The sequence below is a fragment of the Arvicola amphibius genome, chromosome 12 (genome assembly GCF_903992535.2).
Source record: "Arvicola amphibius chromosome 12, mArvAmp1.2, whole genome shotgun sequence".
NCBI lineage: Eukaryota > Metazoa > Chordata > Mammalia > Rodentia > Cricetidae > Arvicola > Arvicola amphibius.
The window spans coordinates 24,760,105-24,785,393 of record NC_052058.2 but is presented as its reverse complement, the minus strand read 5'-3'; the positions used below and the strand labels follow the sequence as shown (position 1 = coordinate 24,785,393).

At 46.8% G+C, this 25,289-nt stretch overlaps 2 protein-coding genes across 6 annotated transcripts; one reads left to right on the top strand and one right to left on the bottom strand.

Moving 5' to 3' along the window:
- Nucleotides 1-267: 267 nt before the first annotated feature.
- Nucleotides 268-16,251, bottom strand: Phf7 (PHD finger protein 7). Of its 5 annotated transcripts, none has more exons than XM_038350079.1 (11): nt 15,477-16,251; nt 14,304-14,413; nt 13,377-13,429; nt 12,168-12,259; nt 4,046-4,147; nt 3,538-3,662; nt 2,925-3,084; nt 2,304-2,410; nt 1,820-1,936; nt 1,114-1,235; nt 268-804 (listed from the first exon to the last, which is right to left on the bottom strand). In XM_038350079.1, the coding sequence occupies exons 2-11, from the start codon at nt 14,342-14,344 to the stop codon at nt 578-580; spliced, it is 1,146 nt and encodes a 381-aa protein (XP_038206007.1). In that variant the 5' UTR covers nt 14,345-14,413; nt 15,477-16,251; the 3' UTR covers nt 268-577. The 5 variants fall into 5 exon arrangements, with proteins under 5 accessions (XP_038206007.1, XP_038206009.1, XP_038206008.1 ...); XM_038350081.1 differs by having other exon boundaries at nt 13,377-13,426; XM_038350080.1 differs by having other exon boundaries at nt 15,381-15,488.
- Nucleotides 16,252-16,304: 53 nt separating this feature from the next.
- On the top strand, nt 16,305-25,009 carry Bap1 (BRCA1 associated protein 1). The gene is made up of 17 exons (XM_038349051.2): nt 16,305-16,465; nt 16,560-16,589; nt 16,716-16,770; nt 17,773-17,905; nt 18,307-18,426; nt 18,908-18,969; nt 19,042-19,184; nt 19,449-19,527; nt 19,948-20,071; nt 20,369-20,516; nt 20,949-21,130; nt 21,506-21,636; nt 22,194-22,672; nt 22,788-22,948; nt 23,349-23,441; nt 23,536-23,608; nt 23,770-25,009. The coding sequence occupies exons 1-17, from the start codon at nt 16,429-16,431 to the stop codon at nt 23,901-23,903; spliced, it is 2,184 nt and encodes a 727-aa protein (XP_038204979.1). The 5' UTR covers nt 16,305-16,428; the 3' UTR covers nt 23,904-25,009.
- The last annotated feature ends 280 nt before the right edge of the window (nt 25,010-25,289 follow it).

Genomic DNA, 25,289 nt, shown 5'->3' with positions numbered 1-25,289 from the left:
GCCTGTTCTCAGAACCAAGTGGACTGCTAAATTGGCTCATTGTCTGGAACTTAATCTCAGCTTATTTGCTTGAGGGCCACACTCTGTGCCCCTAGGATCTTAGTTACCCTGCAAGCTGATTCCTTCCCAAACAACATCTGTGCTCTATGTTCAATAGTTTAGTGACTCATTTTGGGGACCAGAAAGCTGAGTTCTCTTATTCCTTTATTCTCCAGATTCCTTAGTGTACTAGATAGATTCCAGAGCAAACTCACAAGGAGCCATCACTGGAGAGACAACTTTATTTGTAAATAACAAACAAGTGAAGCGGGAGGAGGCACATGCAAACCGTCTAGGGCGGAAGAGTCTTTGTGAAGGGAGAAAAGAACTGGGAGAAAGAGTAGAGGTGCCCTTATGCTCAGCTGCTGGCACATAGACTCACTCAGTTATGCTCCCAGCCTCCCCAAGAGCCCTTCTCTTGGCTACTAATCTCACTGCTGTCCCCTTTGTCCTATGGTTTCAAAGTGCTACCTCTCCAGACTGATGCAGCAGTGCTGTCTGGTACTCCACCGTCCTTGGCAGCAGCTCCTCTGAAGCTTTACTTGGACTTTTTGCAGTTCTTAGTGACTCTGACTCCTTTGGATCTCCAGGAGCGTCTTCTTCTGCCACCAGAGGACTCAGGCTTTTCTGATAGGGAAGGTTGTATCCACTCAGTCCAAGAAGAGCCTGGACTCTCTTCCAGGTTGCTGGCCCTGGAGAATTGCTCCTGGGTTTGGAAGGTACTGCTGCAGCAGGGGACGTCAGCTGAGTCTTCAGATACATAATCTGTGGTGAAAGAAAGATAAAGGAGGGAAGGAAAACTCAACCTTTGTTTCTCCTGTGTATAGGTCCTTCCACCCCTCACCAGCTGCTTCCCTTCCAAAGCCACAGTGCCCATCCAAAGCTCCCTTCTGTGACATGCTTTCTCCATTCCCAGGCAGGACAAGTCCCTATTCCTATCCTAGGGTTTCTCTGTGTAGCTCTGGTTGTCCTGGAACTCAATTTGTAAACCAGGCTAGCCTTGAACTTGAGTGTTTCAATTGAAGATGTGTACTGCATTCACCACTACCTCCTAGCTCCCACTCCCGTTCTTACCCATGGTTGAAGCAGGTGAGCATTCACTGCACTCCCATTTCTTGCTGTTGGGTCTCAGTGAGGAGCACTCTCGGTGGGTTCCATGGGATCCACATGTAGCACACAGAATGAGGCGCCACTGCCTACGGAAGAGTCATGGAGAGGTATAGGGTCAATCAGGACACCAACTGTCACTTTTGAATGTTACCTACCATCCAGCCTCAGCCATGAGGATAACTTCCTGGGAATTTTATTTTTATGAGTTTTTGTGTTCTGCCGGCATGCATGTACATGTACCACGTGCATACATTGCCTATGGAGGCTAAAGAAGGTGTCAGATCCCCTGGGACCGGGATTGTAGACCATTGGGAGCTGCTATGAGAACGGTGAGAATGGAGCCTGGGTCTTTTGAAGGAGCAGTTGGTGCTCTTAACTAAGTCATCCTCCAACCCCAAGGGCACTTTAAATTAGTTTAATTTTACTATACACATTTACTACACCCCATGACCCTGGGAGGCAACAGGTGGGCACAGGTGCCTCTCCAGTGGACACTAACAGCAGACCCTACAGAGGAGACCTGCCTGTCTGTGCATGAATAAGTCAGGGGCTGATCTAAAATGGAACTTGGCAACTGGGTTTATCCAGAGGGTTGTGGACAAGAGCAGATGCCCTGCTTTAGTAACACTGCCAAGATCTAAGATGGCACTGCCCCGGAGCTTTTTCCTACCCTTCATCCTCAAAGCTCTCTCTTCCCTGTTCGTATAGACAGATGGGAGCATCACAATGCTTATAGCGCTGATACAGTTCCAAGAAAGCCCCTGGCTCGAGTTCCCAGGCAGCATCTCTGCAGGGGGAGAAGAAGTTGTAAGGGACACATAATCTCCTGGTGACCCTTGAGAATCCAAGCTAAGCACAGCAAGAGTTCAAAGGCTGCCCAACACTGCCAACAAGGTTGGGGGTGGTCTGGCTGTGGGCAAAGGACCTTAGCTCCACCCTGGAGATCACAGTCTCCATCCCCAGAGATTTCTGTTCTGTTTCAAAGCACCTTTTCAGGACTATGCCTTCTGCCCACTTCCCCCTCCCTTTTCTTTGATGATCGAAAAGCACTCTTCTTACTTCACTGCACACCAGCGCCCAGCTGTTGCCAGTCTCTGAACTACCCTTGCAACCCACTTCCTGGCTCAGGCCCTCTATACAGACTTTCTTGCTACCTGTCTGGAATGTGAATCCCCATTCTCAGCATCTCTCGGGGAAACTCCTCTCGGTTGTTGCACTGGGGGCACTTGAAGAAGTGCTTCGCTGACGTGTGGGCATATTTCTGTAAGAGAAGAGGGCATTTGTGAAAACCATCAGGCCACCTCAGGGGAGTTCAGAAAGGGCAGTTTGGGTGTACTAGGTGATGCTTCAGGTGTCAGGCCTGTGACCAGACCACTTTTGAAGAGTCCCCAGGAGTGCCTCGGTTGTCTTTTCTGGCTAGGGTCTCAGCAGTGCTGACTGAGCAGGGGTCAGGTGCTGGATACATTCGCTTTTCTTTCGTCCCAGCAGTGAGGCGGATTTTGAACTCTTTGACTTACTCTTGGAAATACCCATTTGCTTTTGGCAATCCTGATGATTTTGCCTAGTCTAAATCTTATCCTGAATGAGGCCCTAGGCCAAGGATAACCAGAGACTGGGCTGATTATTCCCTAACTGACCCAGAAGCAGTTCCTGAATACAGGCCTGCAGTGTGTAGTTCTGAAGCTTAGACATGCCTGAGCATTCCCAGGTGCCTTGGTTCCAAGCACAGGGCCAGGGCAATCATGAGAGATCCCTCTAGAGCAAAGGAAGCCCACCTGGATACACTTTCGGTGGTAGATAGCTTGACTACAACATGGGCTCCGGATATTCTCAACACTTGTTTTGGATAAGTCTTCGCAACACAAGACACAGCTTTCCTCCCCCAGACTCCCCTGTTGGATGTTCTGTGTTGGGCGATGTTTTCCACAAAATGATCTGTGGTGGGTAAAGGGATTTGGTTTCTGGTTTGTCACTGATGCAGACTCCCTGCTGCCTGACCCAGGAAGGGCAATCAGCTATTTTCTTGGTGTCCAGTGAATAGCTAGACCCTCAGAAAAGCAGGTAAAAGACCCTCTAGATGACTTCTCATGGCTGCTTACCCACTGAGCAAAGCTCTGACTACTGTCTCCATGGCTTCCCATTACTTAAAGCCCTATTTAGTTATGCGCAGCTGTCTAAGAACCCCAGCTGTTTGTAATTTAAGGAAGGGGCAGGAAGCAAGAAGAAACCCCTGTGAAACTTCCAAGTCAAGACACTGTTTCCCATTATTAAGTGGAGGGACAGATTTGATGGAGAATCAACAGTGTTGTGAGAACTAGGTTCTGATTTCAGTGGTGTCTAAACAGCAGGTTACAAAAGGGCACCCCAACTTCCTCCTTCCTCACTTACTTGTACTCTCCAAAAAATTGTGAAAGGCAACCCCTTTCTTGGCCACAAGGCAGATGGAAGCTTTTGGCACACTGATTGTTCTGGCATTTGATAGCAGCTCCCTTTTTCTTGCACACAAAGCAGATCTGCAAATGAGATTCCAGAAAATGTTTTGTGACCCGAGAAAGACAAACAGAGGTTGTGGTTCTTCTTTCTACTGACTGGGAATTCTGGGAAGCAGCAGCTATCCTCTTTCCCTCGTGGTCCAGGGTACCCTAGGGCTGAACTTCAGCTTCACTGATTGCTCTCCATTTCTCAGGGTGCTGCTTCCTCTCTTTACTTAGGGAACATCCCAAAGAGATGGGACATAAGAGCACTGGGGCTAGGGTGTAACTCAGTGGTAAAGTGCTTGCTTATCGTACTCCCAGGGACAGACAGAGACACACAGACAGACAGACACACATGATTCTGAAACATGTATGAGAAGAGGCCTACCTACTCCAGGGTCCCCGTTTCAAGGAATTCTAACCTTCTTAGAAGCCCGGGATACTTCCTTTCTGATGTCTTTGGGCATAAATCCATGGATACCTCTGTTGGGTTGGCCCTTCTGAGGCAACTTGCTAGATAGGATCTAGAGGAGCAGAACCAGGCTGTCAATGTAAGATTGTCAGTGAAATGGTACAGTGGGGTGACGGTGGCCAAAGAAATGGAGCTCGGTGGAACACACTGGTGTATATGGGACAACTCATTTAATGAAGTCTGATAATAGTTTGTATCGGATACTCCAGCACTTTCTAATCATTAAGTCTTTGAACAACCCAATGTGGAAAAACATACCTTGGTAAAGGCCGCTGGGCTTCAGAACCAGTACTTTTATGCAGTGCTGTACCGCCCCTCATTTGCTAAGGGCTGTTCCTGCCACTATGTGATCAGAGGGGACATGTGCTCTCTAGACTGACTCACTTCATGCTTATAACAACTACACGACACAGAAGCTATTGTGGCTTTAATTTCAGAGGAGGCCACTGGAGCATGATGTGGCAAGTGACATGGCTGCAATCACATGGCAATGAATGACAAAACTGGCATTCACACTTGGCCTACAGAACCCACAGTCTTGCCCTATTTGGTACAGGATTTTTTAAAGAATATTTTTCTCAGAGTATAACAGGGAGGTAAATGGAATTTTAAAATCCCCTCTTTAGTGGCCATTCTGCATTAACAGGAAAAGGTTAGGAGTTGCAACCCCCCCTTTTATTTTTGGTTTTTCGAGGCAGGGTTCCTCTGTGTGACAGTCCTAGCTATCCTGGAGCTAGCTCTTGTAGACCAGGCTGGCCTTGAACTCACAGAAATCCACCTGCCTCTGCCTCCTGAGTGCTGGGATTAAAGGTGTGTGCCATTACCGCCCGGACTAAGGAGTTGCACTTCTGAAAGCATACTTTAAAGGGCTGTTTCTTTAAAAGTGTTCCAAGATGATTCTATGGGTAATGAAGGAAAAAAAAAGTTATATGGTTCTATTAAAGTCACTGAGTCATCCTGCTCATCTTTTCAAAAATATTAGTACAGTGGGCTTCTTGCAGTGGTTATAAAATGTGTAATGGGAACTTGGGTTATGCATTTAACTATTTTACAGATTTTTAAAAGTGTGTATGAGTGTTTGTCTTTATGTATGTGTGATCAGAACAGGTTGTCAGAGCCACTAGAACTCGAGTTCCAGACGCTGTGAAAGGCCATGAGGATTCTAGGAACCAAACCATATTTTTAAGCACTGAGCCATTTCTTTAGCCCCAATTTATTTTTGAGACAGTCTGTGCAGTCAAGGCTGGTCTTGAACTTGTGGTACTCCTGCCTCAGTTTTCCAAGTCTATCAGGTAATCCTACTTGAACATTATAGAGAGATGGTCCTATGGTGTTAGATGACTTGGGTTATAGCTATCGGTTCCTAACAATGCTTAAAACATTTTATCACTACCCCATGGTTTTATCATAATGAGTGGTTTTGTTTTAGTTATATTTTTAAATATTAGTCATGTTTTTTACAATGAGCATGTGTTCTTTATTTTTTTTCAAGACAGGGTTTCTCTGTGTAACAGCCCTGGCTGTCCTGGAACTTGCTTTGTAGACCAGGCTAGCCTTGAACTCACTGAGATCTGCTTGCCTCTGCCTCCCAAGTTCTGGGATCAAAGTTGTGTGTTACCACTGCCTGGCCAAGCATGTGCTATTTTATAAACAAACAAACAAACAAACAAAATCAATAAAGAACAGAAACAATTTAAATGTCATTTAAATTTTTTTTTTGAGACAGGGTTTCACTGTGTAACAACCCTGGCTGTCCTGAAACTTGCTTTGCAGATCAGGCTGGCCTCAAACTCATGTAGATCTGCCTGCCTCTGCCTCCCAAGTGCTGGGACTAAAGATATGTGCCATCATGCCAAGCTTTTTTTTAAATGATTTATTTTTATTTCATGTGCATTGATGTTTTGCCTGCATGTGTGTTTGGTCAGGTCCCTTAGAACTGGAGTTACCATGTCGGTGCTGGGAACTGAATCCAGGTCCAGGTCCTCTGGAAGAGCACCTAGTGATCTTAAACACCAAGTCATCTCTCTAGCCCATCCTTTTACATTTTTCTTGAGATCTACTTATTTTTTGTGACAATCTTATATAACCCAGGCTGACTCTGAACTCACGATCGTCCCAAGTGCTGAGATTATAAGTGTGCACCGTCATGACCAGCTCTAAATATTCTTTAACAGGAATTTCATATTTTGGGAACATCCACACTCTCAAACACCAGTCATTTACTTAAAGAACCGGGTTTATATGTTGTATATGGCGAGATCTCCAAAGTACATGAGGTGGAAAGAAAACCCTACAGAACATTTGTATATGTTTAATTTTATGTTAAAATGTATATGCTTATTAACACACCAGAATTAACCAAGCCCTAACATCTAGCAGGACTTACGAAAAAGGAAAATCATACATTACTTTTTCTCATGAGGATAGACATAAATAAAAAGATTAGTAAGTTGGATTCAACCTCATATTCAAAGAATATGACCAAGCATGACCAAGAAGGGCCTGTACCAAGAATGCAAGATTAGTTTAACATCAGATAATCCAGTTGGCATAACAAACCACAAAAGAGAAAAAAATCAAGATCATGTCAATAGGTGCCAAAATCATCCTCAAAACTTAGTACACATTTGTGATAGCCTCAGCAACTAGGAATAAGAGGATTTCAATCTGACAAAACATATCTATGAAAAAAGTTTAAAGTTAATATATTTCTAATGATGAAAAACTAGATACTGTCCCCTAATGCTGGAAGAAAGGCATAGAAAACTAGCCAGCTACTAAAGGCAACAAGAAATAAAAGGCAGAAAAAACCAGAGGCTGGAGATGTAGCTTAGTTGGTAGAGTACTTGCCTAGCAAGTATGAGGTCCTGGGTTCAATCCTTGGCACCACATTAAAAACTTGGCAAGAGCCAGGTGGTAGTGGCATATGCCTTTAATCCCAGCACTTGGGAGGCAGATCTCTGTGAGTTCGAGGCCAGCCTGGTCTACAAAACCCTGTCTTGAAAAACCAAAAAAACAAAACAAAAAATAAAAACCCCAAAAAACCAACCAACCAACCAACCAACCAACCAACCAACCAACCAACCAACAAACAACAACAACAAAAAAAACTGGGCAAGGGAGCTGGAGAGATAGTTCAGTGGTTAAAAGCACTTGTTGCTCCTCTTGCAGAAGACAAAGGCTCCATTCCCAGTATTCACATGGTGGCCCATAACCTTTATAACCCCAGTTCTAGGGAATCCAACCCCCTCTTCTGACCTCCTCAGGCACCAGGCATGCTCATTTAGGCAAAACACTCATACATATAAAATCACTTTTCAAACAAACAAACTGAGCATGTGGCAAATGCCTGTAATCTCAACACTTGAGAGTTAGAGACAGGAGAATCGAAGTTCAAAGTCAGGGCTGGAGAGATGGCTTAGTCAGTAAGCCTTGCTGCACAAGCATAAGGACTTTAAGTTCAGATCCTCATCATGGATATAAAATGTGGGGATGGTGATGTGTGCTTGTAATCCTAGCACTAAGGAGGCAGAGACAGGAGGATCCCTGGAGTTTGATGGTCAGGCATTCTTGTCAGATTGGTGAGCTCCATGATCCTGTCTGAAAAAACAAGATGGAGAGAAATAGAGATATCAACCTGATATCAACCTCATCTCCGCAGGTACACATGTATGCACATAACTGAACACACATGCATACATATGAATCTGTACACTCGTACACTCACTCCCCCCAACACACAAGAAAAAAGCTCAAGGTCATACTCAAACTACAGGATGAGTTTAAGGCCAGCCTGAGCTACATGAGACCCTATCTTTAAGAAAAGGACAAAATTTGGAAAAGAAGCAGAGCTGTCTTCAGTTAAACATGACATTAACTATATATACAGAGATCCAGAGAACCCCAAATAAATTAAATGAATAAATAAATCAATAAAATTTTGTTGAATTGGTAAGTGAATGTAATAAAATTATAGCATACAAAAATCAATATACAAAAAATTGCATTTCTATAATTCAGCAACAAAATATTTAGAAAACCATTTAACATGAAATACACAATACTGCCGGGCGGTGGTGGCGCATACCTTTAATCCCAGCACTCGGGAGGCAGAGGCAGGCGGATCTCTGTGAGTTCGAGGCCAGCCTGGTCTACAAGAGCTAGTTCCAGGACAGGCTTCAAAGCTACAGAGAAACCCTGTCTTGAAGAAAACCCCCCCCCAAAAAACCAAAAAAACCCCAAAACCCAAAAACTAACAAGAGTCCCCCACCCCAAAAAGAACTATACAATATTATCCTCTCACTAGGACTGCTGAACATTATGGGGGAAAAGTTGCTGTGGAATATTAATTTAAGATGGGTTACATTTGCTAATGTGGAATATTTGTTTAACTCTGTGAAGCTGTGTTACTTTGCCTGTCTAAAACACCTGATTGGTCTAATAAAGAGCTGAATGGCCAATAGCTAAGCAGGAGAGAGAAATAGGCAGGACTGCCAGTCAGACAGAAGAAATAGAAAAAGCAAATAAATCTAGGCTTGAGAGCAAAGACTGAGGAGCGAGAAAAGGAGGAGAGAAGGACCCCAGGGGCCAGCCACCCAGCCACCCAGCCATCCAGCCAGCCAAGGAGTAAGAAGTATAGAAAGATGATGTGGAGTAAGGTAAAAAAGCCCAGATGCAAAGATGAACAGGATAATTTAAACTAGAAAAGTTGGCTAGAAACAAGCCAACCTAAGGCCAGGCATTCAAAAGTAGGAATAAGTCTTTGTGTGTTTATTTGGGTGCTGGGTGGCGGGCCCCCAACGAACAACAACAACAAAACAAAAGCCAACTACAGAAAGGAATTGAGCTGGGTGGTGGTGAGGCATGCCTTTAATTCCAGTACCCAGGAGGCAGAGGCAGGCGGATCTCTAAGTCTGAGTCCAGCCTGGTCTACAGAGAGAGCTCCGTGACAGACAGGGTTACACAGAGAAACCCTGTTTTGAAAAAAAAAAAAGGAAAGGAATTGATATCCAGAAGACTGTAAAATTTACCATATTTAATTTTAAGACACTATAAAACCATAAGAATTAAGACAGTGGAGTGCTAGTATATGAATAAACAAATATAGACTAATGGTATAGATAGATTACCTAGATCCATAAATATATGGCCAATTGATTTTGATAAAGACATCTAGGTACTTCAGTGGTATTTAAGTACCACTTAGGACACACAAAAAGTGCTAACCACAAAAGAAAAACTGATAAATACATCAAAATTTAAAAGAAATTTCAAAGCACTATTAGAAGTAATATATATGTATATGAAAAAGGATTTGTATCCAGAATATATAAATAATTCTTACAGTCCAACAAGACAAAAGAATCCAGTTTCTTTTCTTCTTCTTCCTTGTCCTTCTTTCGAGACAGGGTTTCTCCGTGTAACAGCCCTGGCTGTCCTGGAACTCGTTTTGTGGACCAGGCAGGCCTTGAACTCACAGAGGTCCATCTGTCCACGTGCTGGGATTAAAAGTGTGTACCATCCATGCCTGGTTTATAATCCAGTTTCTTTTGTTTTATTTATTTACTTATTTATTTTGTTTTTCGAGACAGGGTTTCTCTGTAGCTTTGCTTTGGAGCCTGTTCTGGAACTATCTCTTGTAGCCCAGGGTAGCCTCGAACTCACAGAGATCCGTCTGCCTCTGCCTCCCAAGTGCTGGGATTAAAGGCATGTGCCACCACTGCCCGGCTAATCCAGTTTCTTTTAATGGACAAAAATATTCAAACAGATTTAAAAGGAGATATGTGAATTAGCACATGAATACCTCAACATCTTTATTCCTCAAAGAAGCACAAATTAAGAGCACAGTAAAATGTCAGTAGCATCCAGTAGGAAGGCTGAAACGAAAGACTGACTGCAAGTTTTGCTAAGAAAATTGTCAGCTGCAACTCTCCTAAATTGCTAATGGGTGTGCAAACTGGTACAGCAACTTTGGAAAGATGACTTGGCAACTTTACACATGGATACTTAGATATACTCAGTAATCCCACTGCTAGGCATCTGCCCAGAGAAGGAGAATGCATGTCACAAAAAGACTTCCACATGAATGTTTTTAGCAGCTTTATTCACAAAAGTCCACTAAACTAAAGCAAATCAAATTTCCACCAACTGTTGAAAAGATAACTTTTAACATGTTCAAGCATTGTTGGTAAAAAAAATTTTCAACACCAGATGTAATGGTTTATGGATTCTCTGAGTTTGAGGAGGGAACAAGATTAGAGGAGGCAGGAGAGAGGAGTAATAAGAGTCTGATAAGAATCCATGGTTAGTTCAGGCTCTGGCAGGCAAAGTAAAGATGGAGAAAGACCAAGTCAGAAGGGAGACAATTCAGAAGGGAGCCGTCCTTAAAAGGGCAGCAGTATAGAATTGACAGGGGCAGAAGGCGGCAGGGTGGAGGGGGTGGGATTTATGAAAGTGGGCTGAAATAGCAATCTTGCCAGGGGGAGGATTTCAATAGCATAGGAATGGAGATACAGGGAGGGTGGAAGAGAGGGGTAAATGCCATAGGACAGACAGAATCTCAATCTGAAGACATCCCCAGGGCATCAAGACTTGTCAGAGAGATGCGCAGGATTAGTGGACAGGTATCCTTTGCCCACACTGATGGGGAGCACAGGAGGGTGTGGGAAGCTAGTCTGGCATACCAGTATGATTTTTGAATTGAGCTCCAGCGAGTCAGAGCCAGAGCAGGCAGCTTGGAGAGGACACTAACCTGAAAGATAGTGACTAGAGGAGGTGGAGGAGGGAAATGGCTGGAGAGGCAGACTCTGAACTTTGTAGTCAAACATGGTAGGTGGCAGGAGTCAGGAGAAACAAGTGATTTGCACCCAGGAGGGCCAAATCAACAGTTTGGTCAGAAGAGGTATAGCCCCTTTAGGGTGGGACCCCATGTTTCCTCTCGGTTCTGCACTAGATGTAAGCATGGGCGCAGAGAAACGTTCATTGGAAATATCAGACAGCTGCATGGCATCTCTCGTGTGATAGAGAACAGCCAGTGACGAAGAGCTGTGGTTTCGGTGAGCTGGCTGCAACAGCCTGGAACCAGCACAGGGCTCTGGTCTGCTGGAGGCTTGCTCCAGTTCACAGGGAACTAGATGCCCTTTCCAGAGGTAGGCGGCTGGGGGGAGGGGTGTGCAGCTAAGGGAAGCAATGGCTTTTCTTGACAAACAGAAACCCACTTTACAAGGTTTCTGAGGAATGCTGATTTTAAGTAACAATCCTTTTTTTTTACCTGCTCAGAGTCCAGCCTGAGCTGGACCCAGACTGTCAATTTGGGGGTTGGGACCTAATAGAAAAATATAAACTGTATGGTTTAATTTATATGGAGTAAAATAGGCAAACTAATCTCTTGGTCCTTCTAATGACTGCTCTGGTGGCACTGCCTAGAAGAGGGCGTGAGGTGTGTTTTCTGAGATGACCGAAAGGTTATTTATTTTAATGTGGATGGTGATTACATGAGGATATACAATTCCTCAAAAAACAAAGGCTAGAGATGGGGCTCAGCAGTGAAGAACACTAGCTGCTCTTGGGCAGAACAAGGGTTTGAGTTCCAGTTATCCACATGGCAGCTCACAACTGTCTGTAACTCCACTCCTAGGGAATCTGATGCTCTCTTCTGGCTTCTGAGGGCACTGCACATACATGGTGCACAGACATATATACAGGCAAAACAATAAAATAAAAATAAATCTTTGAAAAATCCATCCAACTGTACACTTAAGATTGGTTCATTTTATAGTATTCAGATTACATTTGTTAAAAAAGCATACTGGGGAAAATCAACTAGAAAGACAATCCAAGTGAGCATTGGTTTCTGGGAGGCAGAGAGGAAGAGGGAACATGATTTAAGGAAGAGGGCCTTTACGCTTTATATTGTCAGGATTTTAGATCATGTCATTTATTATTTTAAAAAGTAATTTTAAAAAGATCAAAAAGTAGGAAAAACAAGCAGCTGTAAATTTGAGGCTAAATGTAGAAGTACCTGTCTAACAAAAGCTATAAGACACATAGGGCAGGAGGGCCTTAATACTCACAAGACAGAAATAGTGCACACAAAGACTGTCTTTCTGAAGAAAGTCTCCTAGTTTTTCAGGATCACCAGGTTCTTGATGGCATAGCAGGCAAACTGGAAGAGTGAACATTAAGAATAAAGGCTTGGTTCAAGTTGATATTAAGAACAGAAAAGTGGCCGGAGGGTAGTGGCACACGCCTTTAATCCCAGCACTCGGGAGGAAGAGGCAGGAGGATCTCTGTGAGTTCGAGGCCAGCCTGGTCTACTGGTCTACAAGAGCTAGTTCCAGGACAGGTTGTAAAGCTACAGAGAAACCCTGTCTCAAAAACAAACAAACAAACAAACAAACAAACCAGAAAAGTGGGCCTAACCATCTAAGTGTCTAGAGGCTCCTTTACTTACAAAGGGTTTTTGAAAACACCCTAAGTTGGAAGCGCATTTATTATGTGTAGCCTATGGAGCACTATAGCTTAGCAGCACAGTACACTGCAAATAGTTGGTTGTTTTCTTTTACTAGGCTTACCAGGAGCTGTGCCTTGGTGCCACTGCCCAGCACTGCGAGAGAATACTGTACTAGATATCATTAGCTTGGGAAGCCATCAAGACCCCAAACATGAAGTACGGTTTCTATTGATGCATGTCACTTTTGCATCACCTTTATGCAAAAACAAAGCAGAAGTTAAAGCACTGTAGCCAGGGAGCATTTCTACCGGGAACAGAGTAATTCTGGCAAGGACAGAGGTTAATTCTTGTTAGGTATTTATCAGGCCTTGATATAATTTTGGTCACATTGAAAGCATAAGCTGAGAATAATACTTTATACTGTTTTGTTCTCAACTGGCTTCAATTAAGTTCTTTCTTGAACTTCAGATATAAAACTTTAAAACTACTTTCTTCCTTTCTTTTTTTCTTTATTCTTTTCTTTTTTCTTTCTTTTTTTTTTTTTTTTGGTTTTTTGAGACAAGGTTTCTCTGTCTATCAGTCCTTGCTGTCCTGGAACTAGCTCTTGTAGACCAGGCTGGCCTTGAACTCATGGAGATCCACCTGCCTCTGCCCCCAAGTGCTGGGATTAAAGGCATGCGCCACCACCGCCTAGAGTCAGACACTGAATTCAAGAGAATCTGGGGAAGAAGTAGGGGTTGATAATGAAAGGAGCTAGTTCACTGCCCCATTGGAGTGGCCTTCTTTGCTAATGGCTGGAAGCAACTGAACATCATTTCATTTCTCTTACCAGGGCCCGAAGATAGCGTCTTCGGGGTGACCTTCTTAGTCCTGGCAGATCTTCTATGCAAAAGAAAAAAGTGTAAGACCACTTGAATGATGCTACTGACAAGTCTTCTGACTTTCCCTTAAAATGCCACTATAATCTGATTAGGGACCAAATTCTCTAAAGGCTTTTCATATTTCGTTTTTAAAGTATAAAATATACTAAATTATTTGAGGATAGTGTGTATACTGCCTGGGTTGAACGAATTCAAGAGTAACCTTCCTTTTATTTTCTTCTGCCAATTACCCACAACGCACTGCAATGAGACTGAAGTTGACTCTTTCCCAGTGGTAGGCACTATTTTTGGTATTTTACCATGAATTAGTTCAACAGATCTGCAGCGCGTTCTACCAAGGGAGTACTATTATAAAGACCTGCAGCGCGTTCTACCAAGGGAGTACGATTATAAAGATCTGCAGTGCGTTCTACCAAGGGAGTGCTATTATAAAGATCTGCAGTGCATTCTACCAAGGGAGTACTATTATAAAGATCTGCAGCGCATTCTACCAAGGGAGTGCTATTATAAAGATCTGCAGCGCATTCTACCAAGGGAGTACTATTATAAAGACCTGCAGCGTGTTCTACCAAGGGAGTGCTATTATAAGCATGCTTTTGAGATGAGTAAATTGAAGCATGTGATTTGTCTCAGGCCTTGCAGTTAACAAGCAGCATTGGTGTGATAGATTTAAGTAGTAACGGTCCCACAGCTGTCACTCTGCCACTGGGGACAGCACTGGGAAGGCGGGGAGGGCTACTTTTTTTTGGGGGGGGGGGACGACTGGTGTATGCTTTGATACTGTCTAACCCTAGCCAAAGGGAACAGACAATGCAACATGTATCAATGGCCACTGCAGTTCCCCCCCTCCCACTCTTCCAGGTCACCTACTCTACCTCAGTCTTGGACATTCCTTCGTTTCTTTTACAGTCTTCATTCGCTTCTTTCTTTCTTTCCTATCTAGAATTCTTCCGTACTATTATGAAGACAGCACAGGTTTTTCCAACTATAAATATAAATAAGGTAGATTAGCAATTTGATTTTTACATTTGGTTATCAAGTTCATCAAGATCAAAGCAATAGTGCACTTTTCAACTCATTCAATAAAAGGGGTATATCTAATATTAATGCCAGTAACGGCAAAAAGGTTAAAGTGCGTCAAGAGCCGTTCTCGGCACTTACCACACACTGAGGCACAATTATCACCCTTATTTTCAAGTTGAGGCGACTGAGGTACAGTGAGATAAACATCTCGGCCAAGGTCAGAATCAGTGATCCAAAGTGAGACTTGAAGTTAAACGGTTCTGTTTTAACTAAGTGCATGGGACAACACTCAAGAAAAATGTACCTTCTGTACCCAAGTGTGGGCGCCTTTTCTACCTAGTTAGATGCGGTAGCTCTTTCCTAGCAAAAGGGCTCTGAGAGACTTGGAAGCTTACAAGCCACGACTCCATCTAGTTGAGGGAGAATTAACAGTAAAGACCACTCCCTTGGCTCTCATCCACTTTACCAGGTTAAACTGGCCACTGAGGTTTGGCCTGCCCATCCTTGTCTAGATGTAACCTGAGTAAAATGCCACCCACTCCTGTCATCAGTGTAAAAAGCTTACAAAGTTACCCAGGTTTCAGTGGTCATTACAAAGTCTCCAGAGGATTACGATGATAAGGGGTCAGGGGAGTCACCCCATGAAGGGCTATGTCTAGTAAGGGGAAGGAGGGTAACATTCCTTAAAGAGTTCAGTGAATTAGGTCATTCTAGAGACATACTATACTTCATGACCCAAAGCCTCAAATCAAGACTGGGGATAATAAATATCTTCATGAACGTCTAACTATTGGATATAAATGCTAGCTGCTACAAGCCACTGAAACTTCAGGCTAGGTTTTCCCAACACAGGAGATGCAGTTACAGAGTTGACGTCGGTTTGTTTTCTTATTAAACGTGGACAGGCTGGAGTGAAATGTGACTCTAACCTTGCTATTTCCCTCGGGGGGGGTGGGGGGAGAATCTACTTTAACCACTTCATAGTGGTTGGCGCTAAACCCAACCGTGTTAGAATAGAGATAAACCTTGAGACTTCAGTCCTTTGCATCGCTAGACCACGACGTTACTTGAGTTGAAGTCTGTGCACACTGGTAGTTGTAAGATGGGACAATCTTCAAAAACAGTTGAGGATGGACGTGGTAAAAGCAAGCTGCTCAGTCCGTGACTTCCTAATCCGGCGGATGCTCACTCAAAACGCTTACCAAATTGTTTCACCATTTGAAAGTGTTGGGTAAATGCTTGCTGAGAAAATTAAACTTATAGTAACGTGTTCGGCTCCGCCGCCGCAAGAATAAACGATTTATTTGGAAAATACGTGTCGGTGTGGTCACAACCGTCCCCCGAAGGTAACAGCCAGAAGAGGGGCTCAAGGAGCATTCCGCGCATGCCAGACCAGGCTCAGGTCACGCCTGCCGGGCAGCTGGTGCGGGGCCAGGCTGGAGGTTGCTTCCGCCTCTCGCTCCCCACGAAAGCTACGAGTCACCACTGCCAGCTCAGGCTGCCCACCCAGCTGTCGCTGAGGGCGCCGCTGTCCCGGAGCTTTATTCGTTGACACAAGCCGTGGTAGCTACTTCACGGGCGGCCGCCCCGCGTGGTGACTGCGCCGTCGGAGGAGAAGAACGCGCTAACGGGGGCTGGGTCACGTGGACGATGTGGCCCGCGGAGCCCTCAGCGTTGCGGACAGTTGTCAAAACGAGCACCACTAACGGCCGCGCGCCCGACATTGCCCCCCCCCCCCGCGCGTGCTCGCCTCTGTGCGCGCGAGCCCGCCTCTACGGTTCTGCCGGCGGAAGGCCAGTCTCGGGCCAGAGTCGACGCATAGTGATGACGTCGTATTCCCGGCGCGGGCTAGTGACGCGGCGCGGCCCGTTGTCTGTGTGGGGCTGAGGAGCCCCGAGTGCAGTGGGCGCTCCCGTTGGGAGCGGCGCGGGGTTGGCAGGGCCTGGACATGGCGCTGAGGGGCCGCCCCGCGGGAAGATGAATAAGGGCTGGCTGGAGTTGGAGAGTGACCCGGGTACGGAGGGGCCCCGGCGGGCCGGGGGCTGGGGAGGCCGGATGGGCCCCGGACGCTCCTGCCTGACAATCCCTCCTCCTCTTGTCCCACCCAGGCCTCTTCACCCTCCTGGTGGAAGATTTCGGTAAGAGCAGCCTCTGACCATTGGGACCTGGCTGTTAGGGGGCGTGTGTGTGTGTGGGTGGGTTCCCCCCCGTTCTCGCTGCAGAGCCTGGGGCTGCCTTGCCGACTTCTTCTTTCCTGATCATAGGTGTCAAAGGGGTGCAGGTGGAGGAGATCTATGATCTTCAGAGTAAATGCCAGGGGTGAGTGGTTGGGCCCTTACCTCCGGGGGGGGGGGATGGAAGAGGGCAGTGGAATAGTACCCCTTCAAGGGAGGCAGTAGTAGTATAAAATGTCACATAAGTGTCACATAAGAAAACTTCGCTCTTTGTGTGTGTCTTCCTTGGACTTTTGTTTTTGTTTTTAATTCCCAGTCTTCCCTCAGCGCTTCCCCTCAGGAAGTAGTAACCCACGTTTTAACCCTAACCACTCTTGGAGTACGGTTCGGCTGCCTTTTCTGGTGTTGCAGCTAGAAGCCTCTGGCTGCACAGCGCCTTTTTAAAAAATAAGTGTACAGTCCGTTAATTACATGGCCACGTGTGCTGTGCCTTTCATCACCACGCGGAATTTGTCCTGACCAGGTGTGGTGGTGCGTCCATTTTAATCCCAGGTCTCGGAAGGCAGAGGCAGGCAGATTTCTTTGAGTTTGAGGCCAGCCTAAGCTACATAGTGAGACTATGTCTCTAAACGAAGTTGACCTGCATTGATTGGTTGGTGTGACACGGCCCTTTTCAGGGACCTAAACTCAGGTTCTAGTTTTGGTGATCTGTATACTAGAGGAGTCTGCTGACAGAAATGATCCAAGAAGTCCGCTTTTATTCCCTAGAAGTGAAGGGACTGGTTCAGAAGTACATATGCTTCCCTGGTTTGGGGGCTTGAGGCTAAGGTCTACAAATGAGAGCTGGTGCGGACTCCTCACCAGAGTTTCTGTGCCTTATATTGTTTCCACCTTGGTGCTCCCTGGACCACTGGCTCCAGATTTCCTTCTCGTGCCCAGACTTCATACTGCGACTGAGTGGGCTTTCAGAGCATCAGGCTCACACTTGACTGCCTGGGAGAGGCTTCTGGGTGTGAGGTCTCAGGCTCATGTTGGATTCAGTCTTGATAAGAGTGAGGGGCTCAGAGCACTAGTCCCCAACCCCCAGTACAGACTTAGGGAGAGAAAGAAGGGGATGCTGACTGTCACCTGCCTCTTCCTTCTCTAGGCCTGTATATGGATTTATCTTCCTGTTCAAATGGATCGAAGAACGCAGGTCCCGCCGCAAGGTTTCTACATTGGTGGATGATACATCTGTGATTGATGACGATATTGTGAATAACATGTTCTTTGCCCACCAGGTCTGCTGAGTTCTGAGCTAGTTCGAAGGGCAGGATGCTGTTTTTTGTTTTTGGTTGTTAATTGGTTTTTCTTGGAAAGTGACAGTGGGGGAAGCAAGAAGAAGAGCTAGACTGGTACCAGGAGTAGTTGTTATGGAAACCCCATGGCAAACCAGAACCTAGCTCTTTTTCATTGAAGGGAATACCTTTAGAGTAGATGGTATCTCAGGAGATATTCTCTACGTCCCTAGATACTTGGTACTTAGTTGGTCTGTGTCATATGAGGAAAGACTGAGCGAGACAAAGGAAACTGATGAGGGTTGCTGACATCTTTTTGTAGTCTTCTCAGTGAATGTGGGCTTGGGGAAGCTTACGGTAAAGGGTGTGTGAGGGGTATATGAGTGACTATTTTTGATTTACAGCTGATTCCCAACTCTTGCGCCACTCATGCCTTGCTGAGTGTGCTCCTGAACTGCAGCAGTGTGGATCTGGGGCCCACCTTGAGTCGAATGAAGGATTTCACCAAAGGCTTCAGCCCAGAGGTATGCTGTAGTGCCTTAATCATGGCTCACAACTGGCTGGGCACATCTGGTCCTCAGAGCCTTTGGTAATGCTACTGCATGAGATTTGGTACTCTTTGGCCATTTCTTTTTCAAATGATAATTAACATCTGTTTGACTCATAAATTATGGGGAAGGTGGTTGGTTTTAGACTTTGCTGTTAAGAAAGGAGATGATAGTAGAGAAGGAGAAACTCAAGTCACCTACATCAGGACTTTTTCTCCTGTTACTTTTTGTAGCAGGTTGTGTTGCTCCCCAGTAGTCACTGATTACTGTGCAAAGCCAGTATGGCTCCTCCCTTTGGGAGGGCCTGTGCTCTCATCTGCCACCACTAGCCCTTTAGGAAAGTTACCTGTGCTGCTTGAGATTCCTGGAATGCCTCTAAGCCTGCTCTCTGGAACTCTGCCCTCACCCAGAGGCTCACTTAAGAATCTGTTCTTATGTAGCCTTATTCTCTTCTTAGAGCAAAGGATATGCAATTGGAAATGCTCCTGAGCTGGCCAAGGCACATAATAGCCATGCCAGGTAGGTGAGAGCTGTGGGTGCTGATATGGGGGAAGGGCAGTGGAGGATGTCTCTGACTTTGTCCTTTTCCAGGCCAGAACCACGTCATCTTCCCGAGAAGCAGAATGGCCTCAGTGCAGTGCGGACCATGGAGGCTTTCCATTTCGTTAGCTATGTGCCTATCACAGGGCGGCTTTTTGAGTTGGATGGGTTGAAAGTCTACCCTATTGATCATGGTAGGCATCCTGAGGAAGTGGCTTGCTGGATTTGTCATGCTTCTTTCTGGTTATCTGGGTCTCAGGGCCCTTAGGTTCTTGAGACTCAGTAGCATGAACTGGGTGGGTACCAAAGACATCTAACTGACCATGACTTAATCTTGCTCCAAGTTACATGACCAGCTTGTACCTGGCTCAACCACAGTAATCTGTTTTCCTTGTTATCCCTGGTCACACCATCTCAGGATTGCCTACCTGCTGATTCCTCATCCTGTTCTCTCCTAGGGCCCTGGGGAGAGGATGAAGAGTGGACAGATAAAGCCCGGCGGGTCATCATGGAACGAATTGGCCTCGCTACTGCAGGGTACAGACCCTCAGTTTGCCCTGTTGTGCCCTTCTGGAACTGTGTCTCCTTTAGGAGGGAAAGAGAGGTGCCAGATGCTCTGTAAATTGTAAGGCCATGTGGTATATCTGGCAAGATCAGGCTTGGGTCTTGGGTTTCCAACCCCTTGTCTTCCTACCTAGGCTGCCTGTGGCCTGCTCTGGGCTGGGCTAGAGGAGGGCAAGCCTTGGGGGCTGGCTGAGTGGCACAAGTGTGCTAATTCACTTCCTGACAGGCCCCTCACATAGTTCATGGAAGGTACATCTCAGGTTTCTGAGTATGTGACTGGCTGCTGCCTGCCTATAGGATTAGAGCCTGTACCTTCAACTACAAGATACTTGCCTCAGTCTGTCGGCAGAGCTGGGGTGGGAACTGCTCTGATGGCTTTCACTGTGACTACAGGGAACCATACCATGACATCCGCTTCAACCTGATGGCTGTGGTACCTGACCGCAGGATCAAGTATGAGGCCAGGTTACATGTATTGAAGGTGAACCGACAAACAGTCCTGGAGGCCCTGCAGCAGGTGAGTGGGTCTCTTGCCTCGCCATGCCAGCCATATGCTCTGCTTCCTGTCTCTCCAACACTGTAGTGTCTGTCTCTAATTCCCAAATCACGGGGTCTTGTAGATTCAGGGTTAACTGACCATTTTTTTCCTTTGCAGGGGTGGCAAAACTTAGAGGTGGGAAGCTTCTTAAAAAAGAAGCGTGGTTTGACCTTTTTACTTTCTAGCAAATAAATGAGTAAGGTCAGAACCCTTAGCTGTCTGAGATGGAAACCTGGCTCTACCATTTCTCCTCTAAGCTTTGAGTTGTGTTTTAAGCTGATTAGAGTAACACAGCCGGAGCTGATTCAGACCCACAAATCTCAAGAGTCACAACTGCCCGAGGAGACCAAGCCAGCAAGCAGCAAGTCCCCCCTTGGGCTGGAGGCAGGCAGGGCCCCAGCGGCTTCTGAGTGCACTCACACAGGTACTTGAGGGACTTGGGGCCTCAGCCATTTGGATAGCTTGACATGGGAGGCCCAAGCACTTTAAGAAAGTACTTGGGCAGTGGTGTAGGGGCTTCAGCAAGAGGTCTGAAATTCCCCTCAAAACACTGAGGGAGAGTAGTGTGAGCTTTTCTTAAAGGACACCTGTAGGGTAAGGGACTGTCATGACCTTAGACCCCTACCCCTCCGTATTGCCCGTCCTCCTCCCCCACTCCCCAATATTTTTTCTATAGGCTGCCTTTCTTGTTGCCTTGTTTTTTCACCATCTCATTGTGGAACCATGACTTAGAGCTTAGTGGCCTGTCCTGTTAGCCGTCTTCACTGGGGAAACAACTGTCACTAGACTGGGGAGACTGCTGTAAAGTTCTCTTAAGGATCCACCTGAATGTCCTGTCTACTCTGCCATGTCTCAGATGGTGCAGAGGAGGTGGCTGGTTCATGCCCACAAGTTCCGACCCACAGTCCTCCCAGCAAATCTAAGCTGGTGGTGAAGCCTCCAGGGAGTCTCAATGGGGTTCCCCCAAACCCTGCCCCTATTGTTCAGCGACTGCCAGCCTTTCTAGACAATCACAATTATGCCAAATCGCCTATGCAGGTAAGATGAAAAAGCACCTTGGCAAGTTTTCTTATGAGAGGCAACAGTGTTGGGTCCCCAGTGTTATTCTTTGACTCTGCTTGGGCCTTGATGACTATTCTCTGATACTCATAGTCCCCACCATAGCACAATAGCATAGCCTTAAGGTGGCCAAGAGAGCTCCTTTGGCTTTAAATCCATTTTGTGAGCTATAGGTGTACTCCTTGGTTCTATATGGGATGGTTTCTCCTGGTAACAAAAGCATATGGCAGGGCATTCTTTTTCTTTTAGAAGTACTTTGCACAGCTGAGAGCCAAGTTACCTTCTTCCCTAGCTGCAATGCCGTGCCCAGTTTAGGTGAGTAGCCTTCCTCGATACTGTGCTTTTCTGCCCTAGGAGGAGGAAGACCTGGCAGCAGGTGTGGGCCGCAGCCGTGGTCCGGTCCGACCACCCCAACAGTACTCTGATGATGAGGATGACTATGAGGATGATGAGGATGAGGTACAGAACACCAGCTCTGCCATCAGGTCAGTCCCAGCTCCAAAACGCTTTGGGTGCCTCGGGTTCTATTCTGTGTATTCCACCCTGTATCTGAGAAGGCATTTTCTGAGAAGGCATTTCCACAGAGAACACTAGGCACTTAGAGAATGCGAGACCTTGGAGGAGGCTAGGAGGCTGGCCTGAAGGGCAAACCCCAAGTCTTCAGGAACTTGTGGTGGGTTTAGGGGGGAGGTAAGCATCTTACCATATATCAAGACATGTCTTGTTGAGGTGATCTTTTAGCTGGACCTCAAAGACTTGGGGTAGCAGAAGAGGTTGGAGAGATGGTTTGTTAAGTAGGATGGCAGTTTTATTGGAGAATGTAGCATTGGAAGATTAGAAGTGAGCTAGCTAGAATAGAAGTCCTTTGAGGCCTGTCTGTACTGTGGCACTTAGGGTGCCACTGCTGGGTCAGATTGCTTGGACCAAGTGTAGGAGCTTCCAGATTGGCTTGGGGAGAAGAGGATATATTTGAGCCATTCTGGACACTGCTGGGTGTGGTCACCTGGTCCATTCCCTCTTTTTACCTTATTGAACCCCACAGATACAAGCGGAAGGGGACAGGGAAGCCAGGATCGTTGAGCAATTCTTCAGATGGGCAACTGTCAGTGCTGCAGCCCAACACCATCAATGTCTTAACTGAGAAACTTCAGGAGTCTCAGAAAGACCTTTCAGTTCCTCTGTCCATCAAGACTAGCAGTGGGGCTGGGAGTCCAGCTGTGGCTGTGCCCACACACTCGCAGCCTTCACCCACTCCTAGCAATGAGAGCACGGACACAGCCTCTGAGATTGGCAGTGCTTTCAACTCACCCTTGCGCTCACCCATCCGCTCGGCCAACCCCACACGGCCCTCTAGCCCTGTCACCTCTCACATCTCCAAGGTGCTCTTTGGAGAGGATGACAGCCTTCTGCGTGTTGACTGCATACGCTACAACCGTGCTGTCCGTGACCTGGGTCCTGTCATTAGCACAGGCCTGTTGCACCTTGCTGAAGATGGTGTATTGAGCCCCTTGGCACTCACAGGTGGGCCTTGGGTGCCTCACTGACCACTAGGTGTACCCGAGGAGAAGGGGGGAGGTGGCCAGGTGACTACTAAAGTATCATGTACTCTGATGCATCTTTTTATGTCTTCTCCCAGAGGGTGGCAAGGGTTCCTCACCTTCTACCAGATCAAGCCAAGGCAACCAGGGGTCCAGCAGCCTAGAGGAGAAGGAGGTGGTGGAAGCCACAGACAGCAGAGACAAGTCTGTGCTGAACAGGCCCAGTGAGCCATTGAGCGGAGAGAAGTACTCACCTAAGGTGAGTCTCTCTTTCAGCTTTCTTTTCATAGTAGAGGCAAAGACCCAGGGCCACACTGCCTAGGTACTAGATCCTTTTTTTCAAGATGGGATTTCTCTTTTATGTAGCTTTTGTTGTCCTCTAACTTGCTTTGTAGACCAGGCTGGCTTTGAACTCACAAAGATCCGCCTGCTGTGATTAAAGGTGTGAGCCACCATGCCCTGCTGGTATTGGGTTCTTGTTTGGAATTTTGTTGTGAAAGTTGGTGGCTAGAGCCAGCCAGGTGCCTGACAGCCTTTTTGGGTTGGGTGGCCTCAGTAGCCCTTGGACTATGACTGTACACCCTTGCTTCTAGCTGCTTTTTGGTAATGGAGCTTTGGTGCCAGTCAGACCCTTAAGGTACAATGTTGGGTTCTGGCAGGAGCTGCTAGCACTACTAAAGTGTGTGGAAGCTGAGATTGCAAACTATGAGGCTTGTCTCAAAGAGGAAGTGGAGAAAAGGAAGAAGTTCAAGGTGAGTAATCCCTCTACTGCCTGTCCCTCTGTCTTCTCCCAAGGACAGTTGCTCTGAGGAGCTCTGGTGCCGTCACTTACATTCTTTCCTACAGATTGATGACCAGCGAAGGACCCACAACTATGACGAGTTTATCTGTACTTTCATTTCCATGCTGGCTCAGGAAGGTGAGGGGGCTTCTATTGTGTCTTCATTGTCCTCCCCTGCTGAGTGTCATGTCCCTCAACTCCCCATGCACACCCCTCAAGAATTCTTTTGAGGTTGATAAGGCTAAAGCACATGGAACCTGGAAGCCAGCCACCTACTTAGGAGTTTCTGCTTCCCACAGGTATGCTGGCCAACCTAGTGGAACAGAACATCTCAGTGCGGCGCCGCCAAGGGGTCAGCATCGGTCGGCTTCACAAACAGCGGAAGCCTGACCGGCGGAAACGCTCTCGCCCCTACAAGGCCAAACGCCAGTGAGGACCTCTGGCCCTAACTGCAGCCTCTCTTGCCACAAAGCCCTTACCAGGGCCCTCCCTGCCCCACTCTTCTTTTCCCAGTATTAATGAATAGTTCAGCAAGGGCCCAGGCCCTGGGAGTGGGAAGGAGCTGTGTATCCTGCATTGTGCTCTGGGGCCTGGCAGGGCAAGTCAGTCCCATGATGCGCAGGAAGCAGCTGTTGGAATTGGAGGGTGCTATGGCCTCCACGACCATCCATGGAGCAGCAGGATATACATTTTACCTATTGGAAATGTCTGTTTTCTTGGGCTCCTGCCCTTCTTGCCACTATATTATCATGGCCAGCTTTCTGACTCTGCTTTCTCTCCCAGCAGCTGTCTTCCTGCTGGGGATGACACCAGGGTCCCAACTAGGAAACTGAGAAGGCCTTGGCCCTGGTGCTCTAGCCCCAGCTACTAGCCTGTCCTTGTTGTGAATTCCTCTTGGGAGAGAGCCAAACTCAGGGACCTGGCTGCTGAGCTGGAATGGGCATGGGGTGTCCTAGTAGGATGCACAGCCTACCGGGGTCCCACAGCTATAGTGGAGAGAAGTGTTGAATTGTCCCAGTGGCATGCAGACTGCTCTGGTTCCATCCACACTTGCTAATCTGTCAAAGCAAGGCTCTGGGGCTCTTTGCCTTTAGTGTTGTGGCCCTGACTATGGGCCAACCTTGGGCTCCTAATCACTGTCTCTGGGGCTCAGAGGAGCCTCTACCCAAGCCCCTCAGTATTACTATGTCTCCCTCCTCTTAGGGATATCAGAGACAGGGCTGCTTGAATGAAGCTGGCACTACTCAGTTCTCCTTACTGTGTCAGCTTCCTTGGCCTCTTGCAGGGTACTCAGGGTAGGGGACAGGGTCAAGATGGGTTAGTTCCCATAGGGCTTGATGACAGTGGGTCATAAGCTCAGCACTGCTTCAAGCTCCAGCCCCAAACAGCCCTGTGCTCTGCTAGATTAGGTGATCCAAGCAGGCCCTTATCTGTATATAGTGATTGTGGGGGAGATGGTGCGGCAGCCCTGCCCTGCAGTCCTGCCATGCAGTTCTGTAAATACTGGTCAGTGAGTGAATAAAAGCGTGCTGAGATGGCCCTCTGCTTGCCGTCCTGAGGTCTGTGGGCTGGGCTAGGGGTATGACTGCGGCCGGAAGCTCTGCTGATAGCCAGGAATGACTGCTTGTGATGGTAGGCTTGGGGTAGTGTTTCAGATGGGCTGTGGACAAGTAGGGTACTGAGGTGAGAATGCTTGGCTCTCACCAGATCTGATGGCTTTGAATCTGAAAGGGTCCTGGGGCTTTGGACCAAGAGCTGCCCCTAGATCTAACCGGTGAATTCTTGGAGAGGAACTGGGACCTGAGAGGTTGCATGTCTC

What these genes read in the sequence shown, in the direction of transcription:
- Phf7 (XM_038350079.1), bottom strand. Translation starts at nt 14,344, where the DNA reads ATGAAGACTGTAAAAGAAACGAAGGAATGTCCAAGACTGAG. An exon ending in GTGTGCACTATTTCTGTCTT is followed by an intron (nt 4,148 to 12,167) that starts GTGAGTATTAAG and finishes CTGCTCCTCTAG; the next exon opens with ATCCTATCTAGCAAGTTGCC. An exon ending in CAATTTTTTGGAGAGTACAA is followed by an intron (nt 3,085 to 3,537) that starts GTAAGTGAGGAA and finishes TACCCACCACAG; the next exon opens with ATCATTTTGTGGAAAACATC.
- Bap1 (XM_038349051.2), top strand. Translation starts at nt 16,429, where the DNA reads ATGAATAAGGGCTGGCTGGAGTTGGAGAGTGACCCGG. An exon ending in CCTCCTGGTGGAAGATTTCG is followed by an intron (nt 16,590 to 16,715) that starts GTAAGAGCAGCC and finishes TCCTGATCATAG; the next exon opens with GTGTCAAAGGGGTGCAGGTG. An exon ending in CCAAAGGCTTCAGCCCAGAG is followed by an intron (nt 18,427 to 18,907) that starts GTATGCTGTAGT and finishes TTCTCTTCTTAG; the next exon opens with AGCAAAGGATATGCAATTGG.